General features: G+C 47.1%; 1 protein-coding gene across 1 annotated transcript; it reads right to left on the reverse strand.

Moving 5' to 3' along the window:
* Positions 1 to 463: 463 nt before the first annotated feature.
* Positions 464 to 19857, reverse strand: POLR1E (RNA polymerase I subunit E). Its single transcript, XM_003263316.3, has 12 exons — positions 19675 to 19857; positions 19007 to 19110; positions 17888 to 17964; positions 16423 to 16508; positions 13129 to 13187; positions 12142 to 12286; positions 10568 to 10675; positions 9857 to 9953; positions 7620 to 7753; positions 4986 to 5067; positions 4083 to 4214; positions 464 to 2891 (listed from the first exon to the last, which is right to left on the reverse strand). The coding sequence occupies exons 1-12, from the start codon at positions 19748 to 19750 to the stop codon at positions 2732 to 2734; spliced, it is 1260 nt and encodes a 419-aa protein (XP_003263364.1). The 5' UTR covers positions 19751 to 19857; the 3' UTR covers positions 464 to 2731.
* Positions 19858 to 20372: the final 515 nt, after the last annotated feature.

Genomic DNA, 20372 nt, shown 5'->3' on the forward strand with positions numbered 1-20372 from the left:
ATTTGCCCGCCTAGTCTTTCCCTACCCATACCTACAGTCATTACCGCCTGCTTCATCACTAGGTCAGAAGTTGTTGAGAGGGTCCCAGCCACATGCTGTGTCCAGTCATTCCCAGAAATTAAGCCTCCAAGTGTCAAACCCACCTGAATTTTAAAAGTAATCATGAAAAGCCAGGTGTGGTGGCTCACGCCTGTAATCCCAGCACTTTGGGAGGCCGAGGCGGATGGATTACCTGAGGTCAGGAGTTCGAGACCAGATTAACATGGAGAAACCCCGTCTTTACTAAAAATACAAAATTAGCTGGGCGTGGTGGTGCATGCCTGTAATCGGGAGGCTGAGGCAGGAGAAGCACTTGAACCCGGGAGGCGGAGGTTGCAGTGAGCCGAGATTGCGCCATTGCACTCCAGCCTGGGCAACGAGAGTGAAACTCCGTCTCCAAAAAAAAAAAAAGTAATCACGAAAACACATTCTACCCTGAGGATGTATTAGAAGTCCTTTTCTGAGAGATTATTTTTTCCAAGGAAGAGTCACATACTTGATTTTCACAACGGCTTAAAGATAAACAAGAGACAAGTACATTCCCTGCCCACACCTCTGCTGGAGGAAGACAAAGTATGCACCAAGTGCCTCCTACCCAGGGCCAGAGGCAGATGGGGACAAAGCAGAAGAGCACGGCTCTGAGGGCATCCCAGAGCGCAAAGAAAATAAGGTGCACCTGCCGCAAATCTCAGCCAAGACTCCTTTCCACCGTGACTCCCAAATGGAGGGCCCCAGGTGCTATGTAAACTTCTCGTCTCAGAGGAGCTGAGTTCTGTCTCCCTCCCTTCACTTCCCCGGCCTCCCAGGCGCTGAGTGTCACAGATCTCAACTGCTCCCACTTGAAGCAGGACCCTGGAGATCTGAGACTGGGCCCAGGCCACGTACCTAAGCCTTCCTGTATCACACTCCTGTCCTTATAGCACCCCTTTGGACACAGCTTCTCCATCTCCTCCATGGCACATCCAATTGGTTGGCAGTTATAATCCACTCATGTCCTTCTAGAATGCCTCCTGTCACTAGAGGCTGGTGAGCCGAAACCTATTTCAAAGACTCCCTTCCTGCTAGGATTCTACATGCAAATAAGGCTCCTATATATGCGCATCAGAAGGAAGCAAGGTGGAGGCTAGCTGCTTGACCTTTTGGCTATCTGTGGTGACAAGGTGGTGGAAATACAGGACCTTTGAAAGCACGGGTAGGCTGGGCACGGTGGCTCACGCCTGTAATCCCAGCACCTTGGGAGGCCAAGGCGGGTGAATCACATCAGGAGTTCAAGACCAGCCTGACCAACACAGTGAAACCCTGTCTCTACTAAAAATACAAAAAAATTAGCTGGGCATGGTGGCGCATGCCTGTAATCCCAGCCACTCCGGAGGCTGAGGCAGGAGAATTGCTTGAACCAAGCCCTAGGAGGCGGAGGTAGCAGTGAGTGAGATTGTGCCACTGCACTCCAGCCTGGGCTACAGAGCAAGACTCTGTCTCAAAAAAATAAAAAGAAAAAGAAGAAAGCATGGGTAGCTGACATCAGCAGCCCAGTGTTGAATCTTCAGCTTCATGAATTCCAGGAACAGTTATGGAGCAGAAGTGGCTTCTGAGTTCCGGATGGCAACCCCGGCAGTGTGTTCTTGAATTCAGCAGTCCTGACGGCGACCTTCCGGTTCCCAGTCCTCTGGCCCTTGTCACAATTCTACAGCACCATATCCATACATTAAAATCCTTTCTTCTTAAGGTACCTAGAGCAATTGATTTTCTGAACTGAACACTGACTGATTCATCCTCTTCAAAGTGTGGCTTTCAGAGCTGACCCCTGCCTTCTACGTGGCCTCCGCCAGACAGAGAAATTGGGTCACCACTTCCTCTGACTTGGCTCCACCCCATTACAACAGGCTGTATCCTACTGGCCTGTGGCAGCCCCCATCACACCGGTGACCCGGTTAGCTTCTGATAAAGCCTAAAGTGTCATTTCCCAGGCGTGCTGAGCCAGATCCTCCTTCCTCACCACGTACTCCACTGGCCCTTCCAGACCTAAGCACGCCACTTCACATTTCTCTTTGGAAACCTTCATCCATTAGATTTGACTCAGCCTGGTGAGTCGAATTTGGGAGGGAGGACCCACCCTCCCAAATACCCACACAGGTGAACCAACATGAGAAACATCTGCCATTTATAGTCACAGCAATAATACCAAAGGAGAGAGATGAAGTCCAACCTGGCCATTGCTTTATATTTCTGCATAAGACAAGCACAGTTGAGATGCTGGCTTCTGGCTTCATACCTGTGCCAAAGCAAGGCTTCTTTTTTCCTTATTTTACTTTTTTGAGACAAGGTCTCACTCTGTGACCCAGGCTGGAGTGTGGCCACGCAATCATAGCTCACTGCAACCTTGATTTCCCAACCTCAAGTAATCGTCCTGCCTCAGCCTCCCGAGTAGCTGGGATTACAGGCGCACACCACCAGGCCTGACTCTTTTTTTTTTTTTTTTCCCCTGGTAGAGATGGGGTCTCCCTATGTTGCCCAGACTGGTTTCAAACTCTTGAGCTCAATGATCTTCCTGCCTCGGCCTCCCAAAGTGCTGGGATTTCAGGTGTGAGCCACCATCCCTGGACCTTTCCTTTTTAAAACATAAAAATGGAAATGAATACGACCAGCCAGTGGCTGTGATGCAGCCAAAATGCCCTGTCTGGAAAGCATGTGTCTAGGTAATCTTCCTCCGCTTTGCCAGGCGGTCTGAAGTCTGGGCTGGAGGCAGCGGGAGGGACAGGGTGCCCAGTTTGTGATCTTCTTCACTGCCGGCGGCCACAGACACCCTTCTTTTGGAGATCTTCAGCCTCATGGCTTTGGCTATCTCCATCATCCTAAGGAAGACACAAACAGAACAACTGGAGAGACCCCTCAATGTGACTGTTCAGGGAGGTTTGGCAAAAGGTAGCAGCACATTCATGCTCCAGGCCATAAAGACAGAATCCCAAAGGTTGCCAGCAGGCACGAAGCCCCTGGCAGAGAGGCAGGCAAGGTCCCCTCACCCGCTGGGAACCATCAGACAGCCAGTTTCATTTTAATGCCCTTGAAAAGATCCATATGGGTGATGAGAAACCAGGGTATCTAGAGCCCTGTGAGCAACTTTCTTTACCTCCCATAACCAAACTTTTAGCAACCAGGATTGAGCAATTGCTAGAATCTGACAGGTTCCAAGTGCCTGTTCTCTTTTTTTCAGCCTCACTGCCTGTGGGAACACAGTTTGTGGACGGCCCTCAGAACAGTCCCTCCACGGACTGCTAGAGAGTCCAGACAGAGGTGTGTTCACAGGCTCTCCCATACACCCTCTGGGCCCCTGGATGTCAGATGCCCCTAAATCACTGACAAAGATCAGCTGACCCCACAGTTCAGGGTCCTGGGCAGCTCTGCCCCTACTGTCTGAATTTCCTCTATAAGGCTAGACGGAGCCTAAAAGGTCACCTCCACCACCAGCTCTCCCAGTTGGGTCAGAGAAGTGGAAACATGACATCCCTGCCAAACAGCAGTTCCACCTGGCCTTGAACACCTCCCCTGGTAAACCCTTCCATTTGATTGTGAGGAAACTCTTCTTACTAAGCTCAAATTGGGTTGTCCTACAACTTCCACCCTGGGCTGCACTCCTCAGAACCATACAGAATCCCTCTCCCCTGTGACAGCAATTCAGAGAATGGAGGCTGCCTGGTTATTCAGAAACAGAATGTTATGGAAAAGCTCAGGTCTCAAGGCCAACTACTCCCCTCTTGGTTGTGTAACCTTGAGAAAGTCATGTACTTTTCTGAGCCTGATTCTTCAGTTGTTTTCTAGGGAAATCAGTGAGATAATGACATAATTTATCTAGCACAGAGAAGGCACTGAGTAATGTCTAGTTGCTCATTCAGTCAATGATTCATTCATTGAAAATAGTCCTCTAGTTCCAAGTGGTTCCCACATTTAAACATCCTCACCCTTGGTGGTGCCTCATGCTTTCCAGTGGTACCAGAAATAAGACATCAAGGCACCCTGCAGGGAGCTCTTTATTCCGTTGTGCTCACCTTTTCTCACTGAGCTTCAAGTCCCTCTGTAACATTGTCAGGTCAATTTGGAAGTCATGTATGTGCAAGGCAAGTATGATCACATATGCAGTAATCTTCGCCTTCATAGAATCCGAAATTAAGTTCCGTAATCTAGAAAATCAGTGGCAATAAAGGAGAAACAAAATTAAACTCTCAATTTCTCCAAAAGCAAAATAAGAACATCCAATCCTATTCTCATATGCACTGAGCGTCTTCCCAACTTCAGGAAAGGAAAAGGAATGTGGGTGACTGCCCTTCCAAGGTTCCTGGGTCTCACACACAGTGCAGCAGTGTGCCAATCCATGTTTCCCTCTGAGGCAGATAGAGGAAGCTGGGCCTACACTCTCCCTGGGCACTGCTTTGAGCCGGTGAGGGCCCTGCGAGTCTGTCACCGCCTGTTCAGCAGGGCTGGTGGGAAAACAATCATCCCGAAATCAGCTGTGCTGATTCTTCAAAGCACACTCAAGAGCAGAAAACACACTCCATGGCAGGAAGGAAGCCCAGGGGCAGTGCCTGCGGGTCTTTCCCCAGTCACCGAGTTGGGCTGCCCTTTTCTGCAATGCTGCCTTTCCGCAGAACACCAGCTCTGTGGGACATCAGGAAGGGCTCTTCAAAAGTATGTGAAGTAAAACAAGTCTTTATTGTAGGACTTCCCAGAGCTTCTAAGGTTCCCAAAAGGTAATACTTTTCCAAGAAGGGCAGAGTATGTCATATTTAGCATTTGCTAAACTTACTGGGGCCCCAGGAGCCTTCCAAATGGCAGCAGTCTCTTCAGCACTGCATCTCCGTGGACATGGAATTGAGTCCAAGCCCCTGCTCCTCACTCCCAACCCCCACCTACTTTCTCCTGCACAGGACAAATCCCAGCAACCACCCCCTGACCTGCCATTGTTGTAGGTCAAGCAGGTAAAGTGCTTCAGCAGTTTGGTGTTGATGACGTGGGGAACTCCAGGTCCCAGAGCACCTACAACACAAAGTTGAGTTTGATCATTTTCTCTCAAAACCCTCAGGCCACACCTCAACCATGAGCTGAGAGAAAAGGCCAACAGCTGAGTGACTGCAATGACCAGAAGCAGGTGGTAAGAGAAGCAGGGCCCACACAAAGCAGAACAGCCGCATCAAAATTAAAACATGCTTGGTGTGCTGCAGCCTGCAGTTTGCCCTGCACGAGAGATGCTGGTGATGGGGCAGTGACAAGAAAACACAGCCTGAGGCCTAAGGACGCAGATTTAACATAACCTTAGAAAACAAAAATTGTGCTGAAAGCTCAGGGAGAGAGGGGGAAAGGTGGAATTGGAATGTGAAAATAAGAACTAAGTGGCCAGGCGCGGTGGGTCACGCCTGTAATCCCAACACTTTGGGAGGCAGGCCGAGGCAGGCAGAACACCTGAGGTCAGGAGTTCAAGACCAGCCTGGCCAACATGGTGAAACCCCATCTCTACTAAAAATACAAAATTTAGCCAGGTATGGTGGCGCACACCTCTAATCCCTGCTACTTGGGAGGCTGAGGCAGGACAATTGCTTGAACCCGGGAGGCAGAGGTTGCAGTGAGCCGAGACTGAGCCACTGTACTCTAGCCTGGGCGATGGAGTGAGACTCCATCTCAAAAAAAAAAACAAAAAAAACAAACAACAAAAAAAAACAACTAGCTGGGCATAGTGGCTCACGCTTGTAACCCCAGCACTTTAGAAGATCAAGGCGGGCAGATCATGAGGTTAGGAGTTCGAGATCAGCCTGACCAACATGGTGAAACCCCGTTAGCCGGGTGTGGTGGCGGGTGCCTATAATCCCAGCTACTCAGGAGGCTGAGGCAGGAGAATCCCTTGAACCCAGTAGGCGGAGGTTGCAGGGAGCCCAGATCAAGCCACTGCACTCCAGCCTGGGCGACAGAGCGAGACTCTGTCTCAAAAAAAAAAATACAAAGCAAATACAAGCTAGATGCAGTAGCTCACGCCTGTAATCCCAGCCAGCACTGTGGGAGGCCAAGGAGGGTGGATCACCTGAGGTCAGGTGAGATCAGCCTGGCCAACATGGAAAAACTCCGTCTCTACTAAACACAAAAATTAGCTGGGTGTGGTGGTGCCCGCCTGTAATCCCAGCTACTCGGTAGGCTGAGGCAGAATTGCTTGAACCCAGGAGATGGAGGTTGTAGTGAGCCAAGATCATGGGACTGCACTCCAGTCTGGGTGACAGAGCAAGATCCTGTCTCAAAAAAAAAAAAAAAAAAAAAAAAAAAAGCATGACTAAGCAAATACATGTCCCACATTACAGTGTTTTGGTCAATGACAGGCCACAAATGTGACAGTGGTCCCGTAAGATTTTTTTCACACAGGGCCTTGCTGTCACCGAGGCAGTGGTGCAATCACAGCTCACTGTAACCTTGAACTCCTAGGCTCAAACACTCTTCCTGCCTCAGCCTCCCAAATAGCTGGGAGTACAGGCGTGCACCACTCCAGCTAATATTTTTATTTTTCTGTAGAGACAGTGTCTCGGTATGTTGCCCAGGCTGGTCTCAAACTCCTGCCCTGAAGTGATCCTCTCACCTTGGCCTCTCAAAGTGCTGAGATATAGGCATGAGCCACCATGCCCAGCCGGTCCCATAAGATTATAATATCATAGTTTTACTATTCCTTTTGTTTAGATATATTTAAGATACACAAATGCCATTGTGCTACAATTGCCTATAATATTCAGTATAGTAACATGCTGTATAGGTTTGCAGCCTAGGAACAGCAGCTTATAGCATATAGCCTAGGTGTGTAGTAGGCTATACCATCTAGGTTTATGTAAATATACTCTATGATGTTTGTACAATGACAAAATTGCCTAAGGATACATTTCTCAGAACATATCCCCATCATTAAGCGACACATGACTATACTGAAAAACAGGAGTATAGACTACTGGATGCCCAATCACAGTAACAACTAAATACACCTTGTGCCTAAAACCACAGACATCTTCTGGGTTTCCAACTCTGGGTAGGTATGAGGGTGTGACCCGCAAAGGGTCCTAGCTACAGGTGACACTGGGTTACCATCAGATTGACTCTCTCCTGTTAGAAATAAGCTGACACAACACAAACCTGCCACAAGCCTTCAAGATACATCTGTGTAACTCATAAGCTCTCTCTCTCTACACATACACACACACACACGCACACACACGTGGCTGTTTGTTCTAACAGTCCCTTAAAGTTTTCATTTTATTTGACCTGGATATTCTACTTTGCCTCATGCAGAACAGAAGTAGCAAATGTTAGCTCTGGAAGGACGCTGAACTATCATATAATCCAACGTGGCCCGAATTTTCAGATGAGAAAATGGGAGATCCAGAGAGAAAAAGGGGCCTGGCAAGTCCCCTCGACACATCAGTAGTACCAGCAGGACTCTCACAGTTGACAATAAAGACTTGGACAGACATATCCATTTTCTTCTCTCACTAGAACTGATCTAAGAATTATAGACAAATAATAGCCTGGAAACAATTAGAATAAAATGTTCATCATAGACTTACTTTTCCGCTTAACTACCCTCTGAGCTCGAAATTTGATGAGGGTATCCAGAAACCATATGCATCGGGCCTGGCGGTCTCGGCTCTCCACATCTGATGGCAAAGACTTCAACGCTTCTATGACAAAGTTGCAATGGCTAAAACAAGGAAAAGAAAGGGAGGCCTGTGTCAGGGTGAGACGGGCTCTGTCAGGAACTATTTCCCTCTTACAACGAGAACAGCAGGCACCTCTCACCCCAACACACTCAACAGCTGATGAAAGCCTGGGCAACAAGGCAAGACCCCATCTCTACAAAAACTAAGCCAGCATGGTGGCACACGCCTGTGGTCCCAGCTACTCGGGAGGCTGAGGCGGGAAGATCACTTGAGCCCAGGAGGTCGAGGCTCCAGTGAGCTGTCTGGGCCACTGTACTCCAGCTTAGGTGACAGAGTGAGACCCTGTCTCAGAAACAAAAAAAACAAATGAGCAAAAGCAGCTGATGAAGGGCCAGTACACTCAACACTCCTAATAACAGGAGAACATGGTTTACTGCAGGGATCAATAAAGGGCTAGACAGTAAATATTTTAGGCTTTGGAGGCCATACAACCTCTGCTGCAACTACCTGACTCTGCCATTGTAGTGCAAAAGCAGCCACAGATAGTACTTAAGTAAATGAACAGGGCTGTGCTCCAATAAAACTTTATTTATATTTTACTTACTCACAGGCAGCAGGCCAGACTTGGCATGTGGGCTGTAGTTTGCTGGCCTCTGTTTTTGTAGTCAGGAGCATAGACTCTGTAGTCAGCCTGCCTGGGTTTCAATCCTTTTTCTGCCATTTAATGGCTTACGCAAGTTTCTTTTTTTTTTTGAGACTGAGTCTCACTCTGTTGTCCAGGCTGGAGTGCAGTGGCGCGATCTTGGCTCACCACAACCTCCGCTTCCTGGGTTCAAGCGATTCTCCTGCCTCAGCCTCCCGAGTAGCTGGGATTACAGGCATGCGCCACCACGCCCGGCTAATTTTGTATTTTTAGTAGAGATGGGGTTTCTCCACGTTGGTCAGGCTGGTCTTGAACTCCCGACCTCAGGTGATCCGCCTGCCTCAGTATCCCAAAGTGCTGGGATTACAGGCGTGAGCCACCGCGCCCGGCTGGGCAAGTTTCTTGCCATCTGGTGCCCTGGTTTCTCCATTTATAAATTGGGGCCGATGATAGTACAGGTACTCTCCTCCTAAGGATTTTTTCTGGATTAAGAGACGATGCCAGTAAAGCTCTTAGAACAGTGCTTGGCAAAAATGCTAAGGCTCAGTCAATGCTAACTATTATTTTCAGGCACTGTTCTACTGCTAGCAAGACCCTGGACTCACAGAGATAAAAAGGCTCTTCAAGATCATCTCGTAGCTGCCTCATTTTACAGATAGAAAAACTGAGGCTTCAAGAAGGGAAGATAAAGGCAGAGCTCGGGGACTCAGTTTTCAGACTCCCTGCTCAGAGTTCGTTCCTGCACCTGCCCCTGAGTCACAATCACATTAAGACAACTATGAACTAGTAATGAGCTCTTTTTTGGAAATAAATCTTTGAAGCAAAAAAAAAAAAAGTAATAATAATAATAATAATAATAATAATTCCAAGGCACTGGAAAGGCACTGGATTTCAATGACCAGTAAAATTTTAAAACAAAAATTGGAGGAACAAACCTCAGATTGACAACTCTTTATCAAAATAAAATTATTAAAAGAAAAAACTCAAAAGCAAAAAAAACTCACCATCATCAAAAAAGAAGCTGTTTTAATGGGAAAGGGGAGGGAGAAGGAAATAATCTCTGAATTATTTAAAATATACGATATTTTAAATACATAAATTTAATGTTAGAAAAGCTCGCCTACCATATCATCACAGAGAAACCATCACTTTGGCCAGCACCCATTCCCAGGCCAGCATTTGGGCCCTGCCAGTGACAATCAGCATCAGCATGACACTGGGTGACACAGGCCAGCTCTGGTTCCCAGCCCCAGAGTAGAAGCCCTCATCACCCTCGGCCCTGTCGCAGGTCCCACACACTCAGAGACCAACCCTTTCCCTTGAATGTGACCCACAGCTCCTGGAAGCCCAAACATTCAAGAAAACCCTGGCTCATTCATGTTCAAACGCTGAACGGACACACCTCCTCACTGACTGACACCCAAAGGACCTGCACAGTGTCTGACTATTGTTGTGTCCCAACAGCACTCCGCAGAATCCCCATCTGCTTAAGTCAGGGTACCTGTTCTCTTCAATCATCTTCAGTATTTCTTCTGATGTGACATTCCTGAAAGCTTCAGATGGGCTCTGCAGAGCTTCATACTCCGCAGGGGAAAGAACTAGTTATAGGTCAAGAATATAATCCAACCAAAACAGAAACATCCAACTAGCTAGATCATCTCATAGCAACGGCATTTCACAGACAGGGAAACTGAGGCTCAGCCAAGATCACACAGGGCAGATCACATAGGGGCAGAGCTTGGTGACTCAGTTCTCCGACTCCCAGCCCAGAGCCCATTCCCTGCCCAGGCTTTTCTGCCTTTTCTCATCACAAAGCCACTGCAGGCATTTTCCTTCTGACCGGACCCATTGAGTGGTGAAATCCTAAGCTCCAACCCTTCCTTTTACAAAAGTGGTCTGCCCTAGACTTTGGGCATTTGGCTGGTTCAAAAGTCTTATTTTGACTATCCATGGAGAGTGAGCCCCATGGGTCTGAGCTGTGAGCATTTGGCATTTTGCTGAGGAATGGATTTGAATCCCAGGAGCCAGTCCCTTAGCTAGTGAGGAAGCCAAGTTAATCTCCTGGCAAGAGCACTGAGCAACTGCAAAGGTTTGGATGGAGCTCTTGTGAATGTCACAGAACACAGACACCCTCAGAGAACCTGACTGTGCACACATGTACAAACATGTCAATTTGTGAAATAAGGCAGCTTTTCTGCTGCAAGAAGGATACGATCTTCAAATTTATACACATCTTCAGGCTTGGCTGCATCATCATAGCAGGGAGGAAGGTAGAGGGAGTCATCTTGCAAGTCATTGTGGATAGCATCACTGACCAGCGCTTTTCAATAAAGAAACAATCCATGTATCACCCTGTTTGTTTCCAGTTCCCCAAAATTCTTTTCAGTCTGTGCACTTGAGACCACCAATGGTCCAGAAATCCCAAGTCTGAATGCTTCTGCCAAAGTGACCTGGCCTCCCCATCAGGCTGACTGCTTCAGGACTGCCATGTTCACTCATGAACAAACACAAGCTAGGCACTGGAGAAGGTGGAGGTGGCAAGATTCCCCTCAGGTAACTTACAATAGAGTTGAGATAGACAGCTGTGCTAATACATAAACATTTACAATACAAAATGAGAGAAATTAAAAGTGAGGGACGTCCAAAATAGCCTTTAATGGCTTAACTTCTAGAAAAATTTGCCACACATTGTAGGCCGAACAAAACTTTCAGAATATAACACTGTAACTGCCCTATAAGAATAACTACACGGCCAGGTGTAGTGGCTCACACCTGTAACCCCAACATTTTGGTAGGCCAAGGCGGGAGGATGGCTTGAGCCCAAGAGTTTGAGACCAGCCCAGGCAACATGGCAAGACCCTGTCTCTCCAAAAAACTAAAAAAATTAGCTGAGCATGGTGGCACACATCTGTGGTCCCAGCCATCTGGGAGGCTGAAGTAGGAGGATGACTTGAGCCCAGGAGGTTATGGCTGCAGTGAGCCATGTCTGCACCACTGCACTCCAGTCTGGGTGATAGAGCAAGACCCCATCTCCAATCAATAAATAAATAAATTTGTGAAAGTGTTGAAATCTATATAATCATAGGGTATGGAAAGATTTTCCAAAAATTACTAGAATTCCACTCTTAATAGAAAAACTGCTCTGCCCAGGGCACAGTGGTGTGCACCTATAATCCTAGCTACCTGGGAGGCTGAGGCGGGAGGGCTGCTTGAAGCCAAGAGTTCAAGATCAGCCTGGGCAACATAGCAAGACCTCATCTCTAAAATCGGTAAAAAGAAAAGCTGCTCTCATACAAACTTGCTTTTATGTTCTTACAATGTATTTGAACAATAAATACATTTTAAAATAATACAATTAAATACTCCAGCTGCTGAATACCGGAAAGAGAGCCACTGATCCCAAAGTGAAATGCCACCTCTGGAGGCTCATTTCCATCAACACATCAGCCTTTTTGACCAAAGCTTCCCTGCAATGCACAAAGAGAAACCTGAGGCCTTCTCCCTCCTCTGTGCCCTGCAGGCTGTAACCCTGGTACCATGACTATGGCAGGCACGTATCCATTCCATGCCTGTCCCTGTACTTGACTGTGAGATCACTAGAAGACAAGGCCATGTCAGATGTTTCTTACTACTTCCCGAGCCTGTCCCTGAAAAGGCCTTCAGCAAGAGGCAGAAAGGAATTCAGCCCTAGCTCCCAGCATTCCATCTGTGGGTGGGTAAAAGATCTCAAGAGAAGAGAAAGCTGTCATTATGGGCAGACTCTTACCCCAAGTTCCAACTTCTTACCAGTAACACCCTTCGTATCAATGATAGTCTCTGCAGCTTTAGCCACTGCACGATTCAAAGATTCATTGCCAACTCTGTTCATTCTCCTGGCGTTCAGAGCTCGCTTCTGTTTGGTGGTACCAAAGGCTTCAATACAAGAATCCATCTGTTTACAAGATAAACCTGGTTACTGGGGACAGGACAGGTAGGCGCTGCCCCTCCTAGCTGTGTCACTATAGGGACACTCTCAGCATCCCACAGTGATCACTACCTCACCTGTGAATAAGGCTGAATTGCACCTATTTACCTCACAGGACTGCTGTAAGCACCAAATGATATTAACAGATTGATCAATCAACAGCATCTCCAGCAGTAAGATAAAAAGACTTGACTAGGATTAGGGCTGGCAAATCTGTAGCACATGGCTTACCATTCTCCCATCCTATACCCGTAACAGACAGGAATAATAGATTTACCAATCTCCCATCCTACACCCGTAACAGACAAGGCTAATAGATCACTGACTCCTTCCCCCTCAACCAAAAAGTAGCCTCACACCCCTTCTCAATACAGTGCTCCATACAGCACCAGAGATTCAATCAATTTGCCATCTTGGGGTGAGATGACCTTTGTAGGGACCTTCTACATTGAAAATCCCCAAGTTTACTTCATTTTAACATGAATGTTTTCAGGCGACAACCAATATATTCTAAAACTCGGACTAAATCCTAAAACAAGCATTATGCTACACTTGTATCAGCCCAGAGAACCGACTCCAAACATTGGCACAGAGCTGTGTTCAGCTGCCCCAGATGGGAGCCAGATTGTTCTCTGTGGGACCAAGGAGGCTTCTGCAGGTACAAACTAATTGTCCAGAGAAACAGACTGAATGAGCTGGGAGCAGCCAGGGAGACCCTTCAGTTCAACAAGCTCATTTCACTGATGGAGAAACCCAAGGTGTAGAAGGAACTTGCTTAAGGTCCCACATCTTAATTCTATCACACTCACCTTTTCTCTGTAAGTTTTGGTCTGACTCTCTAGCGCCAGTTCACTCTCAACTGATACATCTATCAAAACACACAAAAACAGAAAGAAAGAAAAGTCAATTGGGAGGCCTACAAATAGTAATAGTGTTTAATATTCATTTGTCTATCCAAGAATAATAGATTTCTTTACTATAGGGCTTCCCTGAGCCTAATATGAGTGTATACTGTGAATATTTAATATGTAGCTTTAGTATACAGTTAAAGAACTTGGAGAATAAATTAGAGAGCCCAAGCTCTTCATTTTACAAATTAAAAAACAGAAGGCCCACAGATGAAATAACTTGCCCCAGGTCAGTTCACCAGGTAGTGACAGAGACAGGATTAGAAAACAAGTCCTTGGCTCTTTCTAGGAAATAATTTTGCTTTCTTGGTGAAAGACCTAAAAGCAGGCATAAACATGAGGCATGTGCTACTTACACAATGCTCTCCAGTCATCTACAAAGTACTCAAATAAGGGCATTATAACTTAGTACACAACAGTACAAGCTCTGGAGTGGCCTTGCCTGTTATCTCAGACATCACCCCTGATAAGGTCATCTAACCTCTGTGCCAGTTTCATCACTGGTGAAAAAAAAAAAAAGAACAACAGTACTTAACTCCAGAAGGTTGGTTTATGCATGGAAAGTGCTTAAAACAGTGACTAGCATATAGTAAGGACTTAAATGTTATCTCTGTGTGTGTGCTAGCGAGAATAAACTCATATTTACAAATTTCTTACATATAAAAACAAAAATATGTTTAATCAACACTTTACAATTTTCCTTGCCTCCTTGGATTTTACAACAACAGTTGGAGGATGATTTAAATATAGTTATATATGTTTGCAAAGCAGGGGGACACCTAGGAAATTCACAGATGGGTGTCAGGACTCAAGAGCCCTTTAAAATTATGTGTAAAATTTGGCCGGGCACGGTGGCTCACACCCGTAATCCCAGCACTTCGGGAAGCCAAGGTGGGTGAATCACTTGAGGCCAGGAGTTTGAGACCAGCCTGGCCAACATGGTGAAACCCCATCTCTACTAAAAATACAAAAATTAAACGAGTGTGGTAGCGCACACCTATAACCGCAGCTACTCAAGAGGCTGAGGCAGGAGAATGGCTTGAACCCGGGAGGCAGAGTCTTCCGTGAGCCCAGACTGCACCACTGCACTCCAGCCTGGGTGACAAAGCGAGACTGGGTCTCAAAAAAAAAAAAATTATGTATAAAATCCCATATTAAAAAAAAAATCCCATATATGTATTTGTGTATTATATATGTTTCTCAGAAGTAGGTCCAGGTCCTTATCAGATTCTCAAAAGGGATGGAAACACTGCTTTGAAGGAATAAAGCTGGAATTAATGCCTCTGAGGTATCAGGCAGATTCACAATGCTCCCAGTGGTTCTTTCTTGTCTCCTGCCCTATCCTGCCACGGTTCTTGGTATTTAAGGGCATCACTAAGGATTCAAGTTCTGAGATTTAAGGAACAGAAGCCCCTTGAGTGTGACCCTCTTGTTTATTATTTTGGAAGATCTCACTCCAGCCCTGAGCATTCTAAGATGACAAAGCAGAGAAACAATGTAAATTCTTCCACTGGATTAGGGAAAAAAAATAGATCTTCCTCAAATTAGTGTAGAGACTTGTCCTCAACATGAAAGTTACTATACAACTTAATAAGCAATTTCCTTTGTCTACCAGAAATTCTAAAACCTCTTTACCCCGACTATAACACTTAAGAATTAAGAAAGATCCCTTTCGGACAGAACCGTCATCTTGCAGTAATCCATCAAAATGACGAACACAAAGGGATAGAGGAGAGGCACCCGATATATGTTCTCTAGACCTTTTAGAAAACATGGAGTTGTTCCTTTGGCCACATATATATGAATCTATAAGAAAGGTGATATCGTAGACATCAAGGGAATGGGTACTGTTCAAAAAGGAACGCCCCTCAAGTGTTACCATGGCTAAACTGGAAGAGTCTACAGTTTAGCATGCTGCTGGCATTGTTATAGACAAACAAGTTAAGGGCAAGATTCCTGCCAAGAGAATTAATGTGCATATTAAGCACTCTAAGAGCCGAGACAGCTTCCTGAAACGCATGAAGAAAGATGATTAGAAAAAGAAAGAAGCAAAAGAGAAAGGTACCTGGGTTCAACTGAAGCACCAGCCTGCTCCACCCAGAGAAGCACACTTTGTGAGAACCAATGGGAAGGAGCCTGAGCTGCTGGAACCTCTTCCCTATGAATTCATGGTGTAGTAGGTGTTTAAAAAATAAAAGACCTCTGGACTGTAAAAATGTTTCTCTTCATTGAGTAGAAGTGTAGTGTTCTCTCCCCCAAAGAAATATTTAAAGCAAATTTTAATTATGTCCTAGTTCATTATGTAATGTCTTTACTCTTCAAATTTAATGTATTTCTTGCTGAAAGACGTGAGGTAGCTTATTATGCAACAAATTCCTCGGTTATTTAGAAAATAGCCAGGTATTACATATGAAATATTTGTACTGGTTTGAAGATAGTTCCTCGCAATGATCAAGGAAGAAATAAAGTAATTTACAAAAAGAAAAAAGAAAAAGAATGAAGGAAGTTCTTTGATGGAAAAGATTTTATATCAGACATGTCCTCTAATATTCTGCTGTCATCACTGCTCCGCTTGCTTTTATGAACCTCTGACCTCAAGTCTCTAAACACTATGGGGACAGGATCTGTGTCTGTCTTGCTTACTGCCACATCCACAGCCCCAGCTTGGTGCCTGGTACATTATCAATAAGTGTGTGCTGAATAAAAAACTCTAGGCCGGGCGCAGTGGCTCGCGCCTGTAATCCTAGCACTTTGGGAGGCCGAGGCAGGTGGATCACATGAGGTCAAGAGTTTGAGACCAGCCTGGCCAACATGGTGAAACCCTGTCTCTACTAAAAACACAAAAATTAGCTGGGTGTGGTGATGTGCACCTGTAAGCCCAGCTACTTGGGAGGCAGAGGTAGGAGAATCACTTGAACCCGGGAGGTGGAAGTTGCAGCGAGCCAATGTCGCACCACTGCACTCTAACCTGGGTGACAGAGTGGGACTCCATCTCAAAAAAAATAAAACAAAACAAAACAAAAAAAAAAGTATATATAAAAAACCATTTTCTCAACACAAACAAAGCAGGAAAAAACAGAATAAATAAATTAAAATAACTACAAAATGTGTTTTATAAATCTAAAACTCAAGCCAACTCATCCAGCAAACCCAAACTATGCATTGTTTCTGTCAGCTTTCATGACTGGGACCTACCTGAAAACAGTGGCTGCATGTTGAACAATTCAGCATCATATACTTCCATTTGGCCAGAGGTCTTGTTCAAAATTCCCACAAAGTGCCTGAATAAAGAAGGAATAATACAAGTAACAATGGATTATTCAAAAGCATTATTTGTACAGCTTTTTTTTTTTTTTTGAGACAGAGTCTTGCTGTCGCCCAGGCTGGAGTGGCGTGGCGTGATCTCGGCTCACTGCAACCTCTACCTCCTGGGTACAAGCAATTCTCCTGCCTCAGCCTGCCGAGTAGCTGGGATTACAGGAAGGCGCACGCCACCATGCCCGGCTAATTTTGTATTTTTAATAGAGACAGGGTTTCACCATGTTGTCCAGGCTGGTCTCAAACTCCTGACCTCAGGTGATCTGCCCCTATCAGCCTCCCAAAGTGCTGGGATTACAGGTGTGAGCCACTGTGCCTGGCCCTTTTTCCTGTTTAAAAGTTCTCAACCTTCTCTCTGCCCACACACCTGAGGAATGCATCATCTACTCATGGGTAACAATAATCTCCCCTACCCCTACCCTACAGCAATTCTGTGCATAGAGAGGGAAAAGGAAAGGATAGGATGGGATGGGAGGATATGAGGTGGTTCTAGGAAAAAAAAAAAAAAAAAAAAAGCTACCAGGTGATTCTGATAGTCGATCACATTTGGGCTCGCTGCTGTACTGTAATGGAAAACTCTTTTGGGGTGTAGGAACCTAGAATTACACTAGAATTTATGGCACAACAGTTTTATGGAGGCAAAATCAAGTAAATGGGGAGGAGACCAATTGGAACCAGGGCATCTTTGAGAGGGGAGAGTGCAGGGTTAATAGTTCTCAGCACCTATACACCAATCTGACCTCTATCGGAGTATGGTCCAGCAGGGCTCAGAAAGGGCCTAGTTTGTAGTTCATTGTTGGGTACCATCACAGGGCCCTGTCTGCATCATGCCAGCCCCCGAGAGTGATACAGTTCAGGCTGGACAATCTTCACTGTACAGAGGAGGAGGCTGGGGGTCAGTGATGGGCAGAGTTACCCAGCCACTCAGTCAATCAGCAGCACAGCTGGATGGGAATCCCAGGCTCCTCTTTCCCAGTCCAGAGCCTTCAACACTAGCAAGTTCTTTACCTGTCATTAGTTCCCAGGTAAACTTCACGCAAGCTTTGACCTACTAGTCACACATTCCAAATTAATGGAGAGAGCTGCCTTTTGGAATAAGACAGCTATAAATAAACAAGATTACAAATGAATGAGGTTTTTAGGAAATTCAAGTTATCTTTCCTTTCAGCAATGTCTACACGTGCAGGGAAGGGCTCTGGGTCTAATAGGAACACAGGGATAACCTAGTAAACCTCTCTAGATGGCTCCTGCTGCCCTTAAAACAGACAGAGAACAGCAGTGCCAGTGCTGCCACCACTCCCAACCCCATCACCCTTCCCGCTGCCCCTTCCCCTGCCATTACCTGCACAAAGTGTTGCATTTGAGGGCTCCAGTCCCAAAATTGTTTCCCACATAGGAAAGCCTATCTGTTTCAGCTGCCTAAAATGCAGAGAGGGGAAACTCCATTTACAACCAATGTTGAAAGGTATTAAGCATCATCTCTCTTTTGTACATTTGCTGAGGCTTTTGAATGCAGACTCACAATGGATTAGAACTAGTTCATCTCTGGCAGATGATCCAGCCCCACTATGGGGTGTCCCTGCAGGGGAAGCTAGACGACTTTTGGAAGAGAAGCCTCAGATAGTGCTAGTTTCTAAATGGTAGGAAAAGCTCTTGGGGGAATTCTACCACAAGACTTAAGAGAGAGGCCCTGGGCTTCTGGCACTTACAGGTATGCAACAAAGTGATTCTGTAAGCAATCTCTCTTTGGCCTGTTCTTTGTATACTCTCAGGACCATGGCTGATTCACTCCCCAATCATAAGCAAGCTTTCCTGCTTCTCTGCATTTGTCCTCGCTATCCTTTACACTTGGAACACCAAACCTTGACTGCCAAACCCTCATTCCAGCCTTCAAGGCTCAGCTCCAACATGACCTCCCCAAGGAAGGCATTCTGGCAGAGACCTCTCCTCCCACTGAGCTCACTCTGCCCTGTACTCTTCCCCACGTGGCCTCAGAGCTTTCTGTAAAAGTGTCCCTCACAGCCAGTTCTCATCTCTCTAGAGCAGAGGTTCTCAACCCAGGGAAATCCACTCTGGTGCTACTGGCATCTAGTGAGTAGAGACTAGGGATACTGCCTCCACAGCAAAGAATTATTGGCTCAAAAAGTCAATAGTCCTGAGGTTGAGAAACCCTCCTCTAGAGTATGAACTCTGAGTGGGGCTAGGCCTGATATGGCTGTTTTCCTAGAAACTTGCAGCACAGGGATGAGGGGCGGGGGGTTCCATAAATGCTTGTTGAAAGAACAAATGAATGAAAAATGGAGCCTGTCCCCACATCCCAAGTTGCTGGGCATCAGAGTTCTTCAAAGGTCCATTTGCTACTACTCCCCTTTTTCTCCCCTCACTCCCTCCCACATCCACCCACTCCCAGAGGTCTTCTGAGCCCTGCAGAGTGGAGGCAGCTGGCAACTGCTTCACTTACCAGGATTCGTTGATTCCTCTTCCTGGGATTGGTGGAATCTTTGTTCTCATACAAGGTAAAGCGCATGTTGCCTGGACTCTGTAGCTTCCCGTTGGAGAACTGGACTGTAAGAGTGCAGCCCAAGAATGAGATGAGAGCCGAAGGCCACACAATGTACAGTGGGACTAGACTGTCATTGGGAGGGAGTGTCAGAATGGGGATGGCAAGGAAGCTCGGGTCCTGACCCAAAGGGAACTGGAGGGGATCGGGCCAGCTGAGAAGAGGAGATACGGAAGTGGGAGAACCCTGGGGAGGGGCTGTGACAGGAGGGAATGTCTCACGGAAGGAGGCTGACAGCAGAGGCCTGGTCCACACCTAAAGTGACAGAAGGAACCCCTGCCCAGTGAAGAGAGGGAAATGGGGGAGGTGGGAGACCTGGTAGGTGAGGGGACAGCAGGGTCCTGGACACAGCCCTGGGGAGCGGGTGAGTGGGATGTCCCAATCCGGCTGGGAGGTAGTGATAGAAAGACGGACAGCGGAGCCCTGACCGAGCCCAGGAGAGTGGTGGAGACTAGAGGGGTCCTGGCCCCGCTGGGGAGAAGCCTAACGGAGGGCGAGAGGACATCTGAGGTACCGAGACGGAAGGGGAGAGGGTTAGAGGAGCACTGCTCCAGCACCGCAGTCTTTACCCAGTACAGCTCTCTGGCTCCCGTCGGGCGCCCCACAATACTGCCACTTCGCACTCGGCAACACCTCCGCCGCCATCTCGCCTGTCTGTCCGCCAAGCACAGGAGTTAAGACAGCAGCAGACACAAGCGCACTTTCAAACACGCGGGAGCCCAGGCCGCACGGCGGGCCGGAAAAGGCGTGGCCCCGCCGGGCACCGCCCACAGCGCGCGAGCCGCGTGTCCCCGCCCCCCCGGGTGGAGAGGCGTGGTCTCCGCCCACAAGGTGCCGCACGCCCGCGCGACTGGCCGAGGCGCAGCACCTGATTGGCTCAGCGCTCGCCTGCACTCCGGGTTTTGTAGGTCCAGAGCCCGAGGCGCCAAAGGATCCTGAGGCTTCAGCCTAAGCTTGCTGTGAGCCTTCTACCGGCTCAGCACCGTCTAGAGAGAGTATCGTCTCTCTCTCCTACCGTGACAAACACATCTTCCCAAGACCGAAAGACTAAGTTCAAATTTAGAATTCTCTGACAGGAACTGCTTGAGTTCCAACTAAACGTGGCCGCTGGCGAAGAGCCGCCCCTCTCTAGGGCTTTCCACCCACCCACGTGGACATCCAGTTCTAGATACAAGCTTTGTCCGCAGTCCGACAAACAGCTCCTGGCCGTGGGCTGTGGCGTGCACACCTGTGGCCCAATCAACCCTGAGGTGATGGAACAGAAGCC

Source organism: Nomascus leucogenys, chromosome 8 (assembly GCF_006542625.1).
Source record: "Nomascus leucogenys isolate Asia chromosome 8, Asia_NLE_v1, whole genome shotgun sequence".
Taxonomy (NCBI): domain Eukaryota; kingdom Metazoa; phylum Chordata; class Mammalia; order Primates; family Hylobatidae; genus Nomascus; species Nomascus leucogenys.

Bases quoted from the DNA above. Each gene is read 5' to 3' on its own strand.
- POLR1E (XM_003263316.3), bottom strand. From the start codon at position 19,750: ATGGCGGCGGAGGTGTTGCCGAGTGCGAAGTGGCAGTATTGTGGGGCG. The intron at 13,188-16,422 runs GTAGGTCCCAGT...GTGTTTTGATAG, and splicing joins CATGCAGCCACTGTTTTCAG to ATGTATCAGTTGAGAGTGAA. The intron at 10,676-12,141 runs GTAAGAAGTTGG...TTTATTGAAAAG, and splicing joins TGATACGAAGGGTGTTACTG to CGCTGGTCAGTGATGCTATC.